General features: G+C 40.4%; 3 protein-coding genes across 4 annotated transcripts in view; 2 read left to right on the forward strand and 1 right to left on the reverse strand.

The window, feature by feature from the left end:
• Positions 1 to 1,771: 1,771 nt before the first annotated feature.
• LOC131676961 (ADP-ribosylation factor-related protein 1) lies at positions 1,772 to 2,940 on the forward strand. Of its 2 annotated transcripts, XR_009303264.1 has the most exons (4): positions 1,772 to 2,003; positions 2,077 to 2,501; positions 2,588 to 2,751; positions 2,816 to 2,940. XR_009303264.1 is itself a non-coding variant. In XM_058956412.1 (3 exons), the coding sequence occupies exons 1-3, from the start codon at positions 1,911 to 1,913 to the stop codon at positions 2,673 to 2,675; spliced, it is 606 nt and encodes a 201-aa protein (XP_058812395.1). In that variant the 5' UTR covers positions 1,772 to 1,910; the 3' UTR covers positions 2,676 to 2,769. The 2 variants fall into 2 exon arrangements, 1 of the variants encoding a protein (XP_058812395.1); XM_058956412.1 differs by lacking the exon at positions 2,816 to 2,940 and having other exon boundaries at positions 2,588 to 2,769.
• The window catches only part of LOC131676960 (translin-associated protein X), a 16,381-nt gene continuing 3,561 nt past the window's right edge, over positions 2,714 to 15,533 (reverse strand). Inside the window, exon 2 of the mRNA XM_058956411.1 lies at positions 2,714 to 3,502. Coding sequence (XP_058812394.1) covers positions 2,812 to 3,502 — 691 coding nt within the window. The 3' untranslated portion in view covers positions 2,714 to 2,811. The remainder of the gene's footprint in view (positions 3,503 to 15,533) is intronic.
• LOC131676959 (calcium permeable stress-gated cation channel 1) lies at positions 5,319 to 15,527 on the forward strand. The gene is made up of 3 exons (XM_058956409.1): positions 5,319 to 5,530; positions 12,457 to 13,482; positions 13,546 to 15,527. Exons 2-3 carry the CDS (start codon positions 12,534 to 12,536, stop codon positions 14,832 to 14,834), a joined length of 2,238 nt encoding a protein of 745 aa, XP_058812392.1. The 5' UTR covers positions 5,319 to 5,530; positions 12,457 to 12,533; the 3' UTR covers positions 14,835 to 15,527.

Here is a 15,533-nt window from a genome sequence, read left to right on the forward strand (position 1 = left end):
AAAATCTCGACAAACATATGATTACGGCCTAAACGCCAACTGTCAAAATCCACTTTGAATGGAAATTCCGGACAACCCGTTACACGCCAATCACAGATGTTGGTAGTAAATGAAAGAGAAAAAATTTCTCTTTCATAAACAGTTGTGAACTGTGTTCGACTAGTAACGGTTTGTCTGGAATTTCCATTCAAAGTGGATTTTGACAGTTGGCTTTTAGGCCGTAATCATATGTTTGTCGAGAAATGATTGAATGGCGCGTTTCCAATGAAACGTACAATACAACCAAAAAAGTTTATGATCACCGATACCATATAGTTTTTCCCAGTGTAGGTATGTTCACAGTAGTACAGATTAAGCACACCTACACTGAGCAAAATTTACTTTGAATTTCCATAAAAACGTCTTATGACTTTCAGACATAAGGATTTTAAATGGATTTTATAAGTTTGTCTTATGATTTGGAGGGGAAATTTTCCAAATCCACCTCTTATTATTTTCATAAGACAGTCTTATGAAATTTATGAAAATGTCCGAATGAACGCCATAGGTGCCCATTTATGAAAATTGCTGAAATTTATAAGCAGAAAATATAGTAGAAATAATGATTTCCATAGAACAGTCTTATGAAATTCATTACAATGTTCGAATGAATGTCATAAGTTTTTTTATGGATATTATTGTACATTTATATAAAAAATAGAACATGGCTGACATTTCTCGAGCATTTTTAGTAGACAAAAAATCAACAGTAAAAATCAACCTTTAGAGGATATTAGGTTTTACACCAACCGACATAACCCCAAAATGAGCCGGATGAACTTCGCTTGACAATTTTCGGTGGTTTGTTTACATGGGAGTACGTGAGTTTGAAATTAACAGATGGGAACCCGTTGCACTCAAACTCACGCAACTGACAAAGTAAACAAACCACCGAGAATTGTAAAACATGAACGTCATTCATAATGAGTTCATTAGTGTGGTCATTTTGTTGAACTAAATTCGGGACAAATGAACCGCCAAGTGTAGATCCCTTCAGAAGATTGAAGAGAAAACTCATTAAATGGTAAAATTTGTACATAATGAGCAACGCTTCGTCAATATTTCGTGGGAAACTGGGCTTAGGCAACTGAATGATAATGATTGTTACTTCTCAATTGATTTTGATAATCATAAAATACGCGTCAGACACTAATTATATGCACAACTTATTTCATTTCAAATAATCGGATACCTTCTGTAAAAATCATAACCATGTAAACTGATTTAATGCTCATAGTAATTTATTCAATAACATAAAAAACAATTATTTATAATTTTGTAGCAATTTGACAAAAATCTCACTTCTTTTGTTTCAAACAGCGGTAATCAAAAAGTGCTGGCCTGAAACTATTAGCTCCTGGTTGGCCGTGCAGGCCATTACTGAATTCATATGAAACAATTATGAACTTTTCACAAAAGTGACGTTTACGAAAAACAAAATACAATTTTATAGAATCAATAACAGATTTCTTATGGGTTTCATAAGAAAAACTTATGAAATTCTTAAACGCATATATTGGAGCGAAGTCATAAGACTGTTTTATGAAATACATTATTTGTACGTCTATGGAGTGCATGAATAAAGATAAATGAATTCATAAGCCTGCCTATGACATTCTAAAGCGTTCAATGGCATCGTCAGAAGGCTGGTTCATATGTCGAGACTTATGAAATTCTCAGATGCTTTTTGCTCGGTGTACATAAAATTTTAATTACCGATTTTGACATTTATATCAAAACAAACTGCATTTCACCTTGTCGCAGAACTATATGCTAAACAATAGTGAAAACTGCAGAAAAACACTGATTTACTCTAATCTATTGTGCGAATTCGTTAAATCGAACAGTGGCATAGTCAATAGATTGAAAGCATGTACACACTACTCAGTGGTTTCTACAAATATCTCACACAGAAGGATGAATATTGCATACTGATTCTGGGACTGGATAACGCTGGCAAAACGGTAAGGCTTTCGTGTCAACCGTGAAGCTAACTCTACGTTCATCTAATTAACTCGGAATTTTCAATCGAAACAGACTTACCTGGAGGCAGCGAAGACCAAATTTACGAAAAACTACCGAGGAATGAATCCGAGCAAAATCACCACTACCGTAGGACTTAATATAGGCCAGATCGACATCATGGGTGTTCGGATGAGTTTCTGGGATCTGGGTGGCCAGCAGGAGCTGCAGTCGCTGTGGGATAAGTATTATTCCGAGTCGCATGCCGTGATCTATGTGGTGGATTCCAACGACCGAGAACGAATGCACGAGTCGAAAGAGGTCTTCGATAGAATGATTGGCAATGAGTATCTCTCAGGGGTACCGCTGCTGGTGCTGGCTAACAAACAAGACTTGCCCGACTGCATGGGGGTTCGAGAGATTAAACCCGTATTTCAGGAGGCTGGCCATTTGATCGGGCGGCGGGATTGTCTGGTGATGCCCGTATCAGCACTGACGGGGTGAGTAAAATTTAATTCAAGTGGAACACTTATTGCCTAATCAAGAATTCGTTTCATATTTTATAAACATAAATCTTCAATTGTAGGGAAGGCGTAGACGAAGGTATAAAATGGCTTGTGGAGTCTATTAAACGAAATTCTTTTGCACGTCCTCCAAAGTCGGAGGACACTTGATCAACTAGGATTTCGCTCTCATCGAGTGCAATGACGTTTTACTCGGTATATTTATACCGTTTATTTATTCCATATTGTAAGTAAGAAAAAAAGAATCCATTTTCAAAATTACGATCTACAGTGTTTATACCTGTTTTCAGAAGAAAATACCCTCATCCTCATCAAGGTTATCCTTCGGGACGAAGGCACAATCATCGGTATTGCCCCACTTGGCGGCTTCTCCTCCACGTACCTTTACATTGTAGCATACATTTTCGCTTTTGAGCAAACTTTGTCTAAGTGTGAGCAACTTCTGAGAAAAATCACGGCTTCGAGCGTTAGCCACCGATATGAATCCCTTGTAGAGCTCCTGCATAAAACGACGGTGGTCGAAGCAGCTGTCCACGTCACCAGAACCAAGCGAGTTAACACATTTACGCATAACCTCACCGCTGAGGTCACCTATCCCAAGAACAAAATCCATCGGGGACAATAGGCAGCTTATCTCAACTTGCTTCTTCGGCGACTCGTCCCCGTCTTCTTCATCTTCAGTTTCCGGTTGGTCATTTTCATCGGAAACAATTTTCTTCCCTTCCGCCGAATCGGGCGCTATCTTGTACGTGAGCAGTTGCTCCTGAATCGTCTTCCAGTGGGAAATATTCTGGGCACCGACATACTCGTAGAATGTGTACGCTTCGATAAATTCCTGCAGTCCGGCGGTATAGGCCCGCGTGTACTGGTACGGATCCAGTCCGTGAAGTTCTTTGGCGATGGTGGCGAAATGGGACTGACAGAGCGCTTCCAGCCGTCTCTTGGCTTCGTTGCACACCTGGGTTTGGTTGTTCTTCCTAGCAAAATGGGACAGAAGAGTTTTCAAGTTAATTTTTTTAGTTCAATTGGTAATGTTAATGTAAGGAAACTTTAATTGAAAGGATCCTCTGAAGATTTTAAAATATTTTCTTAATTTTATCAAAAAAAATCGGAAGCTTTGGCGGAATATTGCTTGAATAGTTCAGATTGATTTACTTTAAACTTATTCGAAATAGGAGCCTTTTGACTTTATTTGCGATAATCTTCTAAAGACTCCGGAACAGCTGGCTCGCACGGTCATTAGAGCATCCTTATAACGCTTTGAAGCAGCGTTGCCAACTTTATTTTCAAGAAAACTGGAACCTCTCTTTAAAAAAGACTGAAAAAAACTGGATGCCCGATAAACCAAATTTATCCTTGGAAACAGGGATGCAAACGAGGGGCAAGCAGTAAATCTTCAATACGACGCAGTGCCAAAAGTAGTACTTAATTAGTTATTTTAAGTACCATAAAGTACATTAAATACCGCAAATATACAAAAAGTACGTGTAAAATTCATTGTACTTTAATTACAGAAAAGATGTTAAGTGCAGAAACTTCGTACTCTAAATACGCAAAATATTTTAATTACCATGAATATGTACTTTAAGTACTCACACATCGACGTTAATTACATTAAGTACCTTATTAAGTACAACAGAAGTATATTTAAATACTTTCATTCTTTACCTTAATTATATTCAAAATATGTTTGGTATTTTCAATACGACGTGATCGCTACTATTTAAATATAACTTTTAGATAATTTCACATGGCAAGTTTTAAGAAATTTGAAATGTTAAACGAAAAAATTGGTACCTTCATGCTAACACACTGTGCCATATGTAATAAACAGACTAAAACACAATCTTCATTTTGATTAACGATATCTGCATAATCTTGCACTCCATAGCATATCAATTTCTAATGTGTATGGAAATATGACAGGGTGAAGCAAAATATGGTTACTGAAAAACAATTAACTTGTTGCCTGGAGAGGTTGTACTCTTCACAATTTCATTTATTTTATTATTTATTATTATTTTATATAGTAAACTACTATTGTATTGCAAATAGTAAGGAAATAATTTTGGCACATACTTCTGGAAAAAAAAAACTGGATAAAAATGGACATTATTTAAAAAAAACTGGACAATTTACACATTTGTCTGTTTGACTGGATCGAGTAAAAAAAACTGGAAAAATCCAGTTTAAACTGGAAGGTTGGCATCGCTGCTTTGAAGACGTAAACAGTGTCAAGAAATGGTTGGGTGTGATTAGTTCAAAACTCAAACCCGACTCGAGTAAATATAAATTAAAAAAAATCGGAGCCGGCCCGAACCCGAAAGTTTAAATTCTAAAAACCCGGACCCAACCCGAATGCGAGATATTCATATTTGAACACCCAGAACCGCACCCAAACACGAGCATTTCAAATTTTAATACCCGGAACCCGACCCCAACCCGAGTTTATATTTATAGAACTCGAACCCGACTGTATCGAGTCCATAAACCCGAACCCAACCATCTCTACCATATAAGCGGCTAGACCCCGTCAAAGTATGTAGATCACCATGTGGATGCCAACGGGACCGGATAAAACCAACGGAATGTTCAACTTTCATGAAAAGAAGAATGTCGGACCCTCCTTCAAAAAAAAGGTTGCAAAAGGCGCGTTTCCAATTAAATTTTCAAATTACTTTCATCGTTGGCATCACTGATGCGAAATCACACAAACACCAGTACAAAATTATGACATTTCGCCACCAGCATAAAATATCTGTCAATCATTCGCGCAGTTCGCAAAAAAACATTCCATTCCATCATCAAAACATCAAAATCGCTTGAACGGAACGGAACGGCTTGCTGCTGCTGTTCGAATATATACGAGTGACACACAAAAGAAGCAGGAAAAAAAGGAAAATTTTCAACCATCGTTCGGTTCTTGAATGCTAGGTGGTGGTTTCTGTTTAGTTAGTTCTGCACATTTGGAAAATTGTCTGCATATTGTGCTCCTGAATCAGGGGGTAAGTGAAAGGAAACAGTTTTTATTTTTCGGGTTCAAAAGCCAGTCGTGATTGCGTGACACGCACTCGGTTTCAACGCGTCATAAGTGTGGCAGGAAGGGAAGTGATTCGCGAAAAATAAAAACACAAACTGATTTACTTTACCGGATAGGTGTCGGTGATACAACACGGGCCGTTGCGCAATCCAAATGGAATGTCTTCAAGGATGCAATCTTCAAAATCAGCTGTTTTGAAAATTATGTTCGGAATAGACTGATATTTTATGAGTCATCCGAGTATAACAACTTGTGACGAAGCTTTTTGGGGTACCCAACGTATTCAACCGCTCGTGCCACGGAATGTTGAAGACGAACCTCTACCAATGCAAGAAAGAGCGTTGCATTAAATGTGAAACGAAGGCATCTACTTCATTCGTTTTTTTTCCTACTTTTTACGGTGGTAATTTTTATTACGTGTGGAGCTTGAGAAATCGAACATATGATACGTTCGTCTTTAGCAATCATGTAGGTGGCCTAAACCTGGACAAAACAGTTCATCGAACAAGTTCAACTGGATTCTAAGCTGGAATTGCTGGGACAAAGTGCGAATATAATATTCCTTATCACTTGAAAGGTTTCTCAGTGTTACTCAAGAAGAAAAAAAAAATAAAAACCCTACATGCAAGAACAATGACTGCATGCGGATCGAATAGGATCAATGACAAAGCGAAGCAAAGTTCAACCTTTCACATTTCCGGTAGTCCCGCTCTCCGATTGTTGTGTGCTACAACTCCACCACACAGAAGAAAAGAAAGATTGCTCTACTCAATTCGCTTCGTTTGAGATTAGAGCCACTTTAATTTGATTTAAATCAAATCAAGAAACGACGCATGAATACAGAGCAGCGATAATAGAATACTTTGCCATAGTGTCAACAGATCGTGGCGTTTCACGAGGAATATCGAGCGTTGGTCTGCGGGTAGTTCTGCCGATTACTTATGAGCTAGCTGTGCTTGTGTGTAGCTCATTGACGCTTATGTTAAGGAATGAATGGGTTGAATTGATTGTGGTGACTCAGTGTTACACCTGAGGCAGAATACAGGCTTTCTACGTTTCATTATTATTCGGTTTCGAATTCTTATCGTGCGTTGAACAGTGAGAGCGGTAATGCCGGTGGATGTTAGGTAGACAGACCTTGAACTAGATGATGATTTTCAAATATTAATTCTGGAAATAAAATCGATGCGACCGTTTTAACTGAAGGACAGTAGAGGGATAAACTTCATACATTGTATATGAGGCACAATTAGGAAAACGATTTCTGTTCATGGCAGGCCAGGTCAAACCGTTCTAAATTTAGCTGTTTTGATGCTCAGATTGGTTTGATTAATTCATTAGTATCCCTTCTAATGGGTTAACTCGATGGCGTGGTTTAGTGCTGGTAGTATAAGCTTTCCAATCACCATACATAATGTTGGCTTGCCTTGTTTGTCTTTGACATAGCGTGGCGTATAAAACCTAATCATTTAAGTCATGTCAGTTTGAAATAGAGCAAAACAGCGATCGTTAAGAAGACTGTCGGAACAAACACGGTTGTATCCAGAAGGAAACTGGGGATGGTTCCAAAAAGATGATACTGGTAGAATAGACTTCCTGGTATCAATGGGAAGAGAAAGCTCATTTCAAAATAGGATTGTTGCATCTGGTGAGACTTTGACTAGCAGATTTTTATTGTTCTGGAGGTAGACTTTTAGACAATTTTGCTTCGGAATCAAAAGCCACCTTTCGCAATTCATTTCGAGAGAACGAATACCAAACAAACTGTTGTTGTGCAAGCACAGTTCACAGCGATCAACGAAAGAGAAAACTTTTCTCTATAATTGCTGATTACAGTTCAGTTAGATGTGGAATTCAACTTCTCGGGATAATCGCAAATAATCCAAAATCACCAACCACTCTAGCTGTGGAGGATATGCCGAACGATTATTGCTCTCCTAGAAAGCTAACTATTAAAGGAAATGAGTTAAGGTGTTTGCGTTTCGACCTCGTCTCATTAGAATCTGACACTATCTTAAAACCGGACTAAACTATCACCGGATTCCATTGATTTGCTAAGTCGAATCAAGCTTCGATTTCACTGGTTTTCATCAGCTTAATCAGAATACTTTTTCTGTGGGACATCACGCCTGACTATGTGTTTGCGCAGGAACACAAAGTGTGTCTTCGTTTTAGGATATAGCGTCAATACGGCCCTAGACGAAGTCGAAACGTGAATTTCATAATTAATTTAGGTACAGATGTACCCTTTAAGCGTAAAAGTGGTTTTACCAAATATCATCCTCTTTTTCTCCAATGTCAAGAATTAACGGGTGATTAATAAAAACTGAGAATGAAACTAAATAAAATAAAAAAAAAAACTGTAATTGAAGTAAAGAGCGTAATTTTTTTCTCTCCAAGAGAATTGCTCTCTGGACTCCCTAAATATGGGTTGTATGTTTCTTTTCGCTCGGGTACTGTCAGTTCAATGGAACATCGCGTCGAAACAGCGAGCACTCCGCGAGCGTGTTGTACGGTTTTACGAAACGTATGTTCATCGTGGAAAAAAGTTTAAGGTAGACCATTTTCGAGACGAAAAAGTGCCTATGAAAACAGTTTACCGGATCCTGGTATCGCTGAGCGTGGAGCAAAAGGCCGGTAGTTGTCGTCCGGCAAAGATAATGACGAAGAAGAAAGATGCGTTGAAAAAGCTGTTCGAAAACCATGTTACTAAGGAGCCACCGGGCCAGAAGAATTTTCACCTCCCACATCACGCGATTTTGTATCCCTCCAACTGGAGCACGAAATATTCGATGCCATCAAGAATCGTTTGTAGCTCGTCGTTTAGTCGATATACGCTGCGCAATCGGTTGTCTAATCCGAACTGGATTTAGCACTATTAGACTTTCCAGATAATCTGTCAGATTTTGACGGCTTTGATGTAACGCCTACAATAGATACAAAAGCCTCAAAAAAATTGAAAAGTACATTCCTGCCCAGCCCAGACCGCATTCCTTCTGTTGTGCTTTGCCGCTGTGTAGAATATTCTACCAATCTTTCACTGATTCGAAATTTACTGCGAGGTTCCTGTTCATACAAGAAAAGATAGGCGTAGTGCCACGAACTACAGAGGAATCACCAGTTTATCTGCGGCATCGAAGATCTTCGAGATTATTGTGAGTGGCTTTATTTTCGAGAGCAGCATGAATTTACGCCTGGATGATCGGTTACAATGAATCTTCTCGATTTCACTACTATCTGTTTTGAATATTTGGAGCGCGGAACAGGACGTTGTTTACACCGTTCCAAAACAGCGTTTGATTCCATTAATCATATTCTTTTAGCTAACTTATCCAAACTAGGTGAATTGTTCAATGACTTAAATCTTATTGGACTGGTAGGTCTCCTCGTGTCAAGCTCGAGTGGAGAACTTCGGCGTATTTCCCAAACTCAGCTGGAGAAGCAGGGTAGTAATCTCTGCCCACTACTGTTCGTGTTGTACAACAATGACGTAATGCTGTTACTTGCACCAGGTATAAGACTCGCGTACGCGGATGATCTAAAGCTGTATTTTAATGTGCGTAACATCGATGATTGCGTTCGCCTCCAATCAATATTGGATCTTTTCTCGTAATCTTCCACCATATTTCGAACGCTGTAATTACTGAACATGGATAACTCTAGACCGTCGGCGGAGAATTCAACAAGCGGGATTCGCTGTCAAACTATTGAACCTTCTATCGTTGTTAAACATTTGAGTACCACCGATAACTATGTAATGGCTCTCTTCTCGAGCCTCGGTTTCACCGGATCACTTTTGGTTGTTATTGTTTATTACCGATATTTTACACCGACGAGGTGCCGGAAGGATTTGTTTTTAGAATTAACCAATGCAGTATAAATGACAGTTCAAAATGGAATTGGATCAGAAAATTCTACAACATTTTATACAAATTTGTTTCCTAAGAAAGCTTAGTATGTTCTTTTCGTTCTTTTTCTATTAAAAGAGGTTTTAACCATAAGGTCATTTGCCTCTTTCGGGTTAGAGCAATTCTTTTGGAAAAATCTCTATGTGCAGGGTTGGGAATCGAACCCAGGTGAGCTGCGTGCAAGGCAATCAATTTACCAACTACGCTATGCTCGCACATTTATTTTCGTTCTCTCCGTCGTTGCCTAGAATCACTCGCAGACTTGGCGAATTGATGTTGTGCATCCGTCTAGCTTCGTCGTACCTCCTGCAGTAGAGAATCATATGACGAACATCAACGGCTACCCCGCGGCAGTCGCAAACTGGTGGGACTTTTTTCTTTAGCAGAAACTCGTGCGTTAGTCGGGCATGTCCAATTCGCAGTCGGATAAGCACTCTCTGAGCAACCAAGCTCTCGCGATTAGTCCACTCCACCATGTCAAATTTGATTTCACGCAGTTTGACTTCAGTGGACCCTGACCACCGATTGAACCATTGTTTCCGGATAGATGTTTTGATTTGGTAAACGGCGTTTGCACCCGGCACAGATATATCCAATTGAGCAATGCTAATGGCTTCTCTAGCGAGTTTATGTGCCTCTTCATTACCGCGGAATACAGCGTGACCCGGAATCCAGCACAGCTCGATTTAACAGTTTCGAAGAATATTCTCAATCTCCTGAATTCACGGGTGCTGGGATGTGCCAGTTTCGATTGCTGATAGACAGCTGGCCGAATCTGACCTTATTATCAGGTCTCTGGACGTGTGGTATGCAGTTAGTATTGTTCTTATTGCGAAAGCCTCGGCGGAGAAGACACTGCATTGCGGCGGAAGGCCAACCGATTGTTGATAGTGTTCCCCAATTACTCCCACGCCTACTGTGTTATCCTCTTTGGAACCATCGTCATAGACAACAATTCTTGAGCGTTTTTTCAAAACGTCATATCTGCAATGAGTTACTCTCTTTGTTTACTTTCTCTTCTGTTAATAATTCGATCACTTTAACGTTTATCCCTCAACTCTTTGCATAATATGCTAGTTAAAACCACCATCTTTCGATCTGTACTGTAAAATAAGTGAAAAGTATTATAGTGACGCTGTAAAAATCGAAAGAGAAAGTAAACAAAGAGAGTAACTCATTGCAGATATGACGTTTAGAAAAAACGCTCAAGAATTGAGCAACTGAAACTATCTGTCAGAAGCCCCTGAACAACTGGACGAACAATTTCCGAAGGGTTTCCAGCTTTCACGTGTTTCTTTACGTTCCACACGATCCGGGGTTTAAGATCGTACCGAGCGGCAAGCCGCGTGCGAGGACAAATGTTGGGAAAGGGCGTTTCGATCACCTCTGTTAAACGACCAGAAGCTCGATGCACCAAGAGAAGATCAGCATTATAATTGCTTTTTCCGTCATGCGAATAGCCAATCGTGCAACGGTTTGAAGAACAAGCAGTTCGAACGGCAAAGTACCTGCTTCACCCATAATGGCTAAGATTGGACTCGTATGCTTCGGATGTGAATCTTTACCCTTATTCTTGTTTACGATGAATGCGAGATTCGTTCGAAAGTGGTTCGAACGAATAGTAAGCCCATTTGATTATGCTGTCGTAAACGAGAATACGAACCACATTCGTTCAAATCTCGCATTCGTCGTAAACAAGAATAAGGGTGCTTATCATCCTGTTATATGCAGCTGTGAGAGTATGGATGACGGCATCTCCTCCTCTGCTTACGAGCCCCATGCCGTATAGTAGTCGTGAGGTAACAATTGCTGACCCGATTTGTAGTAGGTAGGCACGATGACTGCGGAGTAATTTGGCACCGATCATCTTCAGGATACGCTACCTGGATTGGCACGCCTTCTTCTTGAGCTGTAACCGTTATGTGTCCGACGCGGTACCCGGGTACCTTTTCAGGTTTCAATTAATGATATTCCAATGTTTTTTCCAAAGCTGGAAATTGAAAGGGGCTCCTGATTTTTTTTACTACGAATCCAAAACATCTAAAAGTGTCCAAATCATCGGTTAAAGAAAGCCTAAGTTATAAGAATTTCAATTTGTGGGTACCCAGGTACCTTCGTCGGCCTGTTAAAGGTGTTTTTTTTGTTGGACACTTAACGGTTAAAGTTGGTCTGGTGTAACACCGAGGGTTTTCAACAGCGTTTATGTCGGAATAGTCTACCTTTACCGCTTGCACCACAACAGAAAATACAACAAAATACCTTCAATAATTTACACTCGTCTATATCTGTGTTAAGTCAGGCCGGACTAAGTGACAATATATTGATTTGGAGAAAAACGAGTTTAAAGTTTGAATCGCAGCATCCTTTACATTATAATTGGAAATTAATTTTCGCCAGAATCCTTGTTTATTGTTACATATCTAAAATCTGGCAAAAGTTGAATGTAGCTGAAGAAATTCTTTATCCAGTGCTATCATTCTTTCATTTTTTGATGTTTTGTGATTTAGTCCGGTCTGACTTAACACCGACCAGTTGATGATAGTAAACAAAAAAAGCTTTCTCTTTCGTTGACTGCTGTAATCTGCATTCGACCAATAACAGTTCATCTGAATTTTCACCTCAATAAGGATTTTGACAGTTGGTTTATATACCGTAATTATAAATTTGTTGAAAATATTGGACTAAATTGAATTAGTTCTCATATCAAATCTACCCTGAGAAATGCTTGATTCCATTATTCCTAAATGGACAACCTTTATTGGAAAATTAACTTTTTATCACATTATAAAATGTTGACATCGATATGTTCGTCTTAATCACCACGCCACTTCGTCCGACATACAGTTTCACTACACCTGTTCGTTATCTTTACACTTTAACTAGACCCTCTTATCGCGAGTGAACAAACAAAAAACATCGCACCTGCCGAGACTAGAAAACATCTTCGATACTAATTATTTCTTCACTCTTTCTTCCCGAACAGCGCATTTATCCACACCCCCCTCTCCCTTATGACACCCTGCCTCCGGTAGAACTCCACCGTAATCAATCGCTAGCAGCATGGAAATCAACGAAACGTTTTTCGCGACCAGAGACAACGTCCCGAACCGGGATACCTGTCTGCTGGTGAACAAAACCAAACTCATCATCACTCTGTACGAGGGCATACCGGAAACGCTACTGCTGAACGTGATAGCCTGGGTTTTTCTGATCCTGTTGTTTGCTCTGCTCCGACAGCAGGCATGGGACTACGGTCGGCTGGCGCTGGTCAACAGTCATGGCGAAAATAAACGGTGGACTCAGCTGTTTTATGCCCATGGTGGTGTTGGCAGCCGGGCTGGTCTAGAGACAACCGATTCTAGTATAGCGATTGACCGAGGGTTCTTCTCGTGGATTATTGCGACATGGAAGCTTACCAGAGAGCAAATTTTGATGCATAGTGGTCCGGATGCGGTTCACTATCTGTCCTTCCAGCGGCATCTGATGGTCGTGATGGCAATCATGACAACTATTTCAATTGCCATCATTCTACCGATTAATTTTTCCGGAACGCTGAGCGGAGATTCAAATTCGTTCGGACACACGACAATAGCGAATCTGGATCCGGAATCGTCCCTGATGTGGGCTCACGTGTTCTTTGCGATTGCTTATGTGCCGATGGTAGTGCTGATAATGCGTCGAGCTTCCGGCAGAAACGCATTTAAGACAGCCCCAACCAGAACGGTGATGGCAACCAATGTGGCACAGCCAGATTGTGACAAGAGAGCTATCCGCACATATCTGCAGCAGCTGTTTCCGGATGTGGTCATCGATGACATTCAATTGGCGTACAACATTAGCAGCTTGATTAAGGCAGCTGAAGAGTACGAGAGGATTGTCGAAGCGAGAATTTATTGCGAGGTACATCGAGGTCGAGATCGGGAACCCATTCAAGCCAAAACACGATTTTTCACTTGTGAAAAGGTTGATGCCTTGGAGTACTACAAAGAGGAGGAGGCTAGACTGGCAGGTTTGTCTTGTAAATTAGTTACTGAATACCGATCAAGGTACTAACCATGCATTATTATTACAGGTCAAGTATCTCGATTAAGAGCATCCGCATTGAATGAACCGTTGGGAATAGCGTTTATAACTCTCAATTCAGCTCAGGAGGCACAACATGTGATTCTACATTTCAAACCAGGCACATACCGAGATTGGGACATGACATTCGCACCGGCACCGTCCGATATTTTCTGGGAAAACTTAAACATCGATACTGCGCAATGGTACTGCAAATGGATCACAGTCAATTTGATATTGTTCTTGTTCCTGTTTTTCCTGACCACTCCGGTGATTATCGTCAACGCACTGGACACGTTTTCACTGACGAAGAATACAACTTCACAGATAAGTAAAGTCAGCCCCTTGATTTCGGAATTCTTGCCAACGCTGTTGCTGTGGTCTCTGTCGGCGTTAATGCCGGTAATCGTGGCTTACTCGGACACGTGGCTTTCTCACTGGACCAGATCTCGGCAGAACTACGTCATAATGACCAAGACCTTCGGCTACTTGCTGTTCATGATACTTATCTTGCCATCACTCGGATTGACCAGCGCGGAAACTTTCCTTCAATGGACTATCCAGGCAAACGAAACCTATCGCTGGGAATGTATTTTCTTACCCGACAAGGGTGCATTTTTCGTCAACTATATCATCACAGCGGCATTCATCGGTACTGCTCTGGAGTTGATTCGCTTCCCCGATCTCATTTGCTACATTTGGAAGCTGGCTACGGCAAAGTCTCGGGCTGAAACGCCGTACATCCGCAAGTCGATACTGATTACGTTCCCGTTTGGAATTCATTACGCCTGGATGGTCATGGTGTTCACGATGAGTACGGTTTACAGCCTGGCCTGTCCACTGATCATGCCATTTGCCATGGTTTACATTCTTCTGAAGCACTTCGTGGATAAACACAACCTATTCTTCGCATTCGCTCCATCCAACATGATCAGTCAGGGCAGCGGTGGAAAGATACACAGCACTGCAGTTACGATGACTAAATTTTCCGTTGTGACACTGCTGTCCATCATGGCTGCCCTTGCTTGGGTCCGTGCCGGGGAACTGAAAATACGAGCCATCATACTCATTCTGGCCCTCTGCCTGACCTTGTTCATGTTCACTTTCATGTCACCGATCAAACGGTGCACCACTAAACCACTAAGTATCGTGGAAACGGAGGGACCTGCCCCTGTCTATGTGGCCGATGTACTCATCAATCGGCGGATGGTGTCGGACAGTCCGTCCCATTTAAGCTACGGGTCGGATACCACGATGGACATTGTGATGAATGATGCCGGGCGGAGTGTAACGGCATAAACTGCGTCCATTCCGTTTGCAGTTGGTTTCAGTTTGCTCATGCTTTCTCTCTCTCTCTTTGTTCATTATTAAAATGTGGTTTCTGGCTGTAGCTGGTTATTCGATAAGTTGAGAATCAGTTTAAGATTTTGTAGGCTTTTATCTATTAACATATTTTTTACGTAGTCTAATTTAATTCAACTTAAATTATTTGTACTATTTTTACCCTTGCGTAATGTTCAACGGTCCGATGAGAGTGTATGCCGTTTATCGTCTAGAATCGTTCTTGTATTCAAGTAAAAGATTAACGATTAACTGTGTTGAAATCGACTATGTTTATATAGAATCTAATTTGTAAGAAAAATGAAAGGTATTAGTTTATTTTGCAGACAGAGTACTAAAGACTTTCGGTCCTAAACTTCATCGTTAAAAAGATTAACATGTTCAATTCTGTATATTTTGCTCCCTAACGACACGTAATTTCCTGGTTACAGTAAAACAAAACTTTTAAATCAGCTAAGAACTTATGCCTTCCTAACGTGATAATTGGTATTATAGAAGTACAGCTCGGTGATGCCAGGAGCAGTAAATAAAACACTAGTTTGAGTGCACGTATTAAACTGAACATCTCGAAAGGGCCTGACCTTAAGTAGATGGAAAACCACACTCATTTTAATGCACTGCAAAGATACTTCACACATTCGAAACGATTTATTTTAG

Source organism: Topomyia yanbarensis, chromosome 1 (assembly GCF_030247195.1).
Source record: "Topomyia yanbarensis strain Yona2022 chromosome 1, ASM3024719v1, whole genome shotgun sequence".
Lineage (NCBI taxonomy): Eukaryota > Metazoa > Arthropoda > Insecta > Diptera > Culicidae > Topomyia > Topomyia yanbarensis.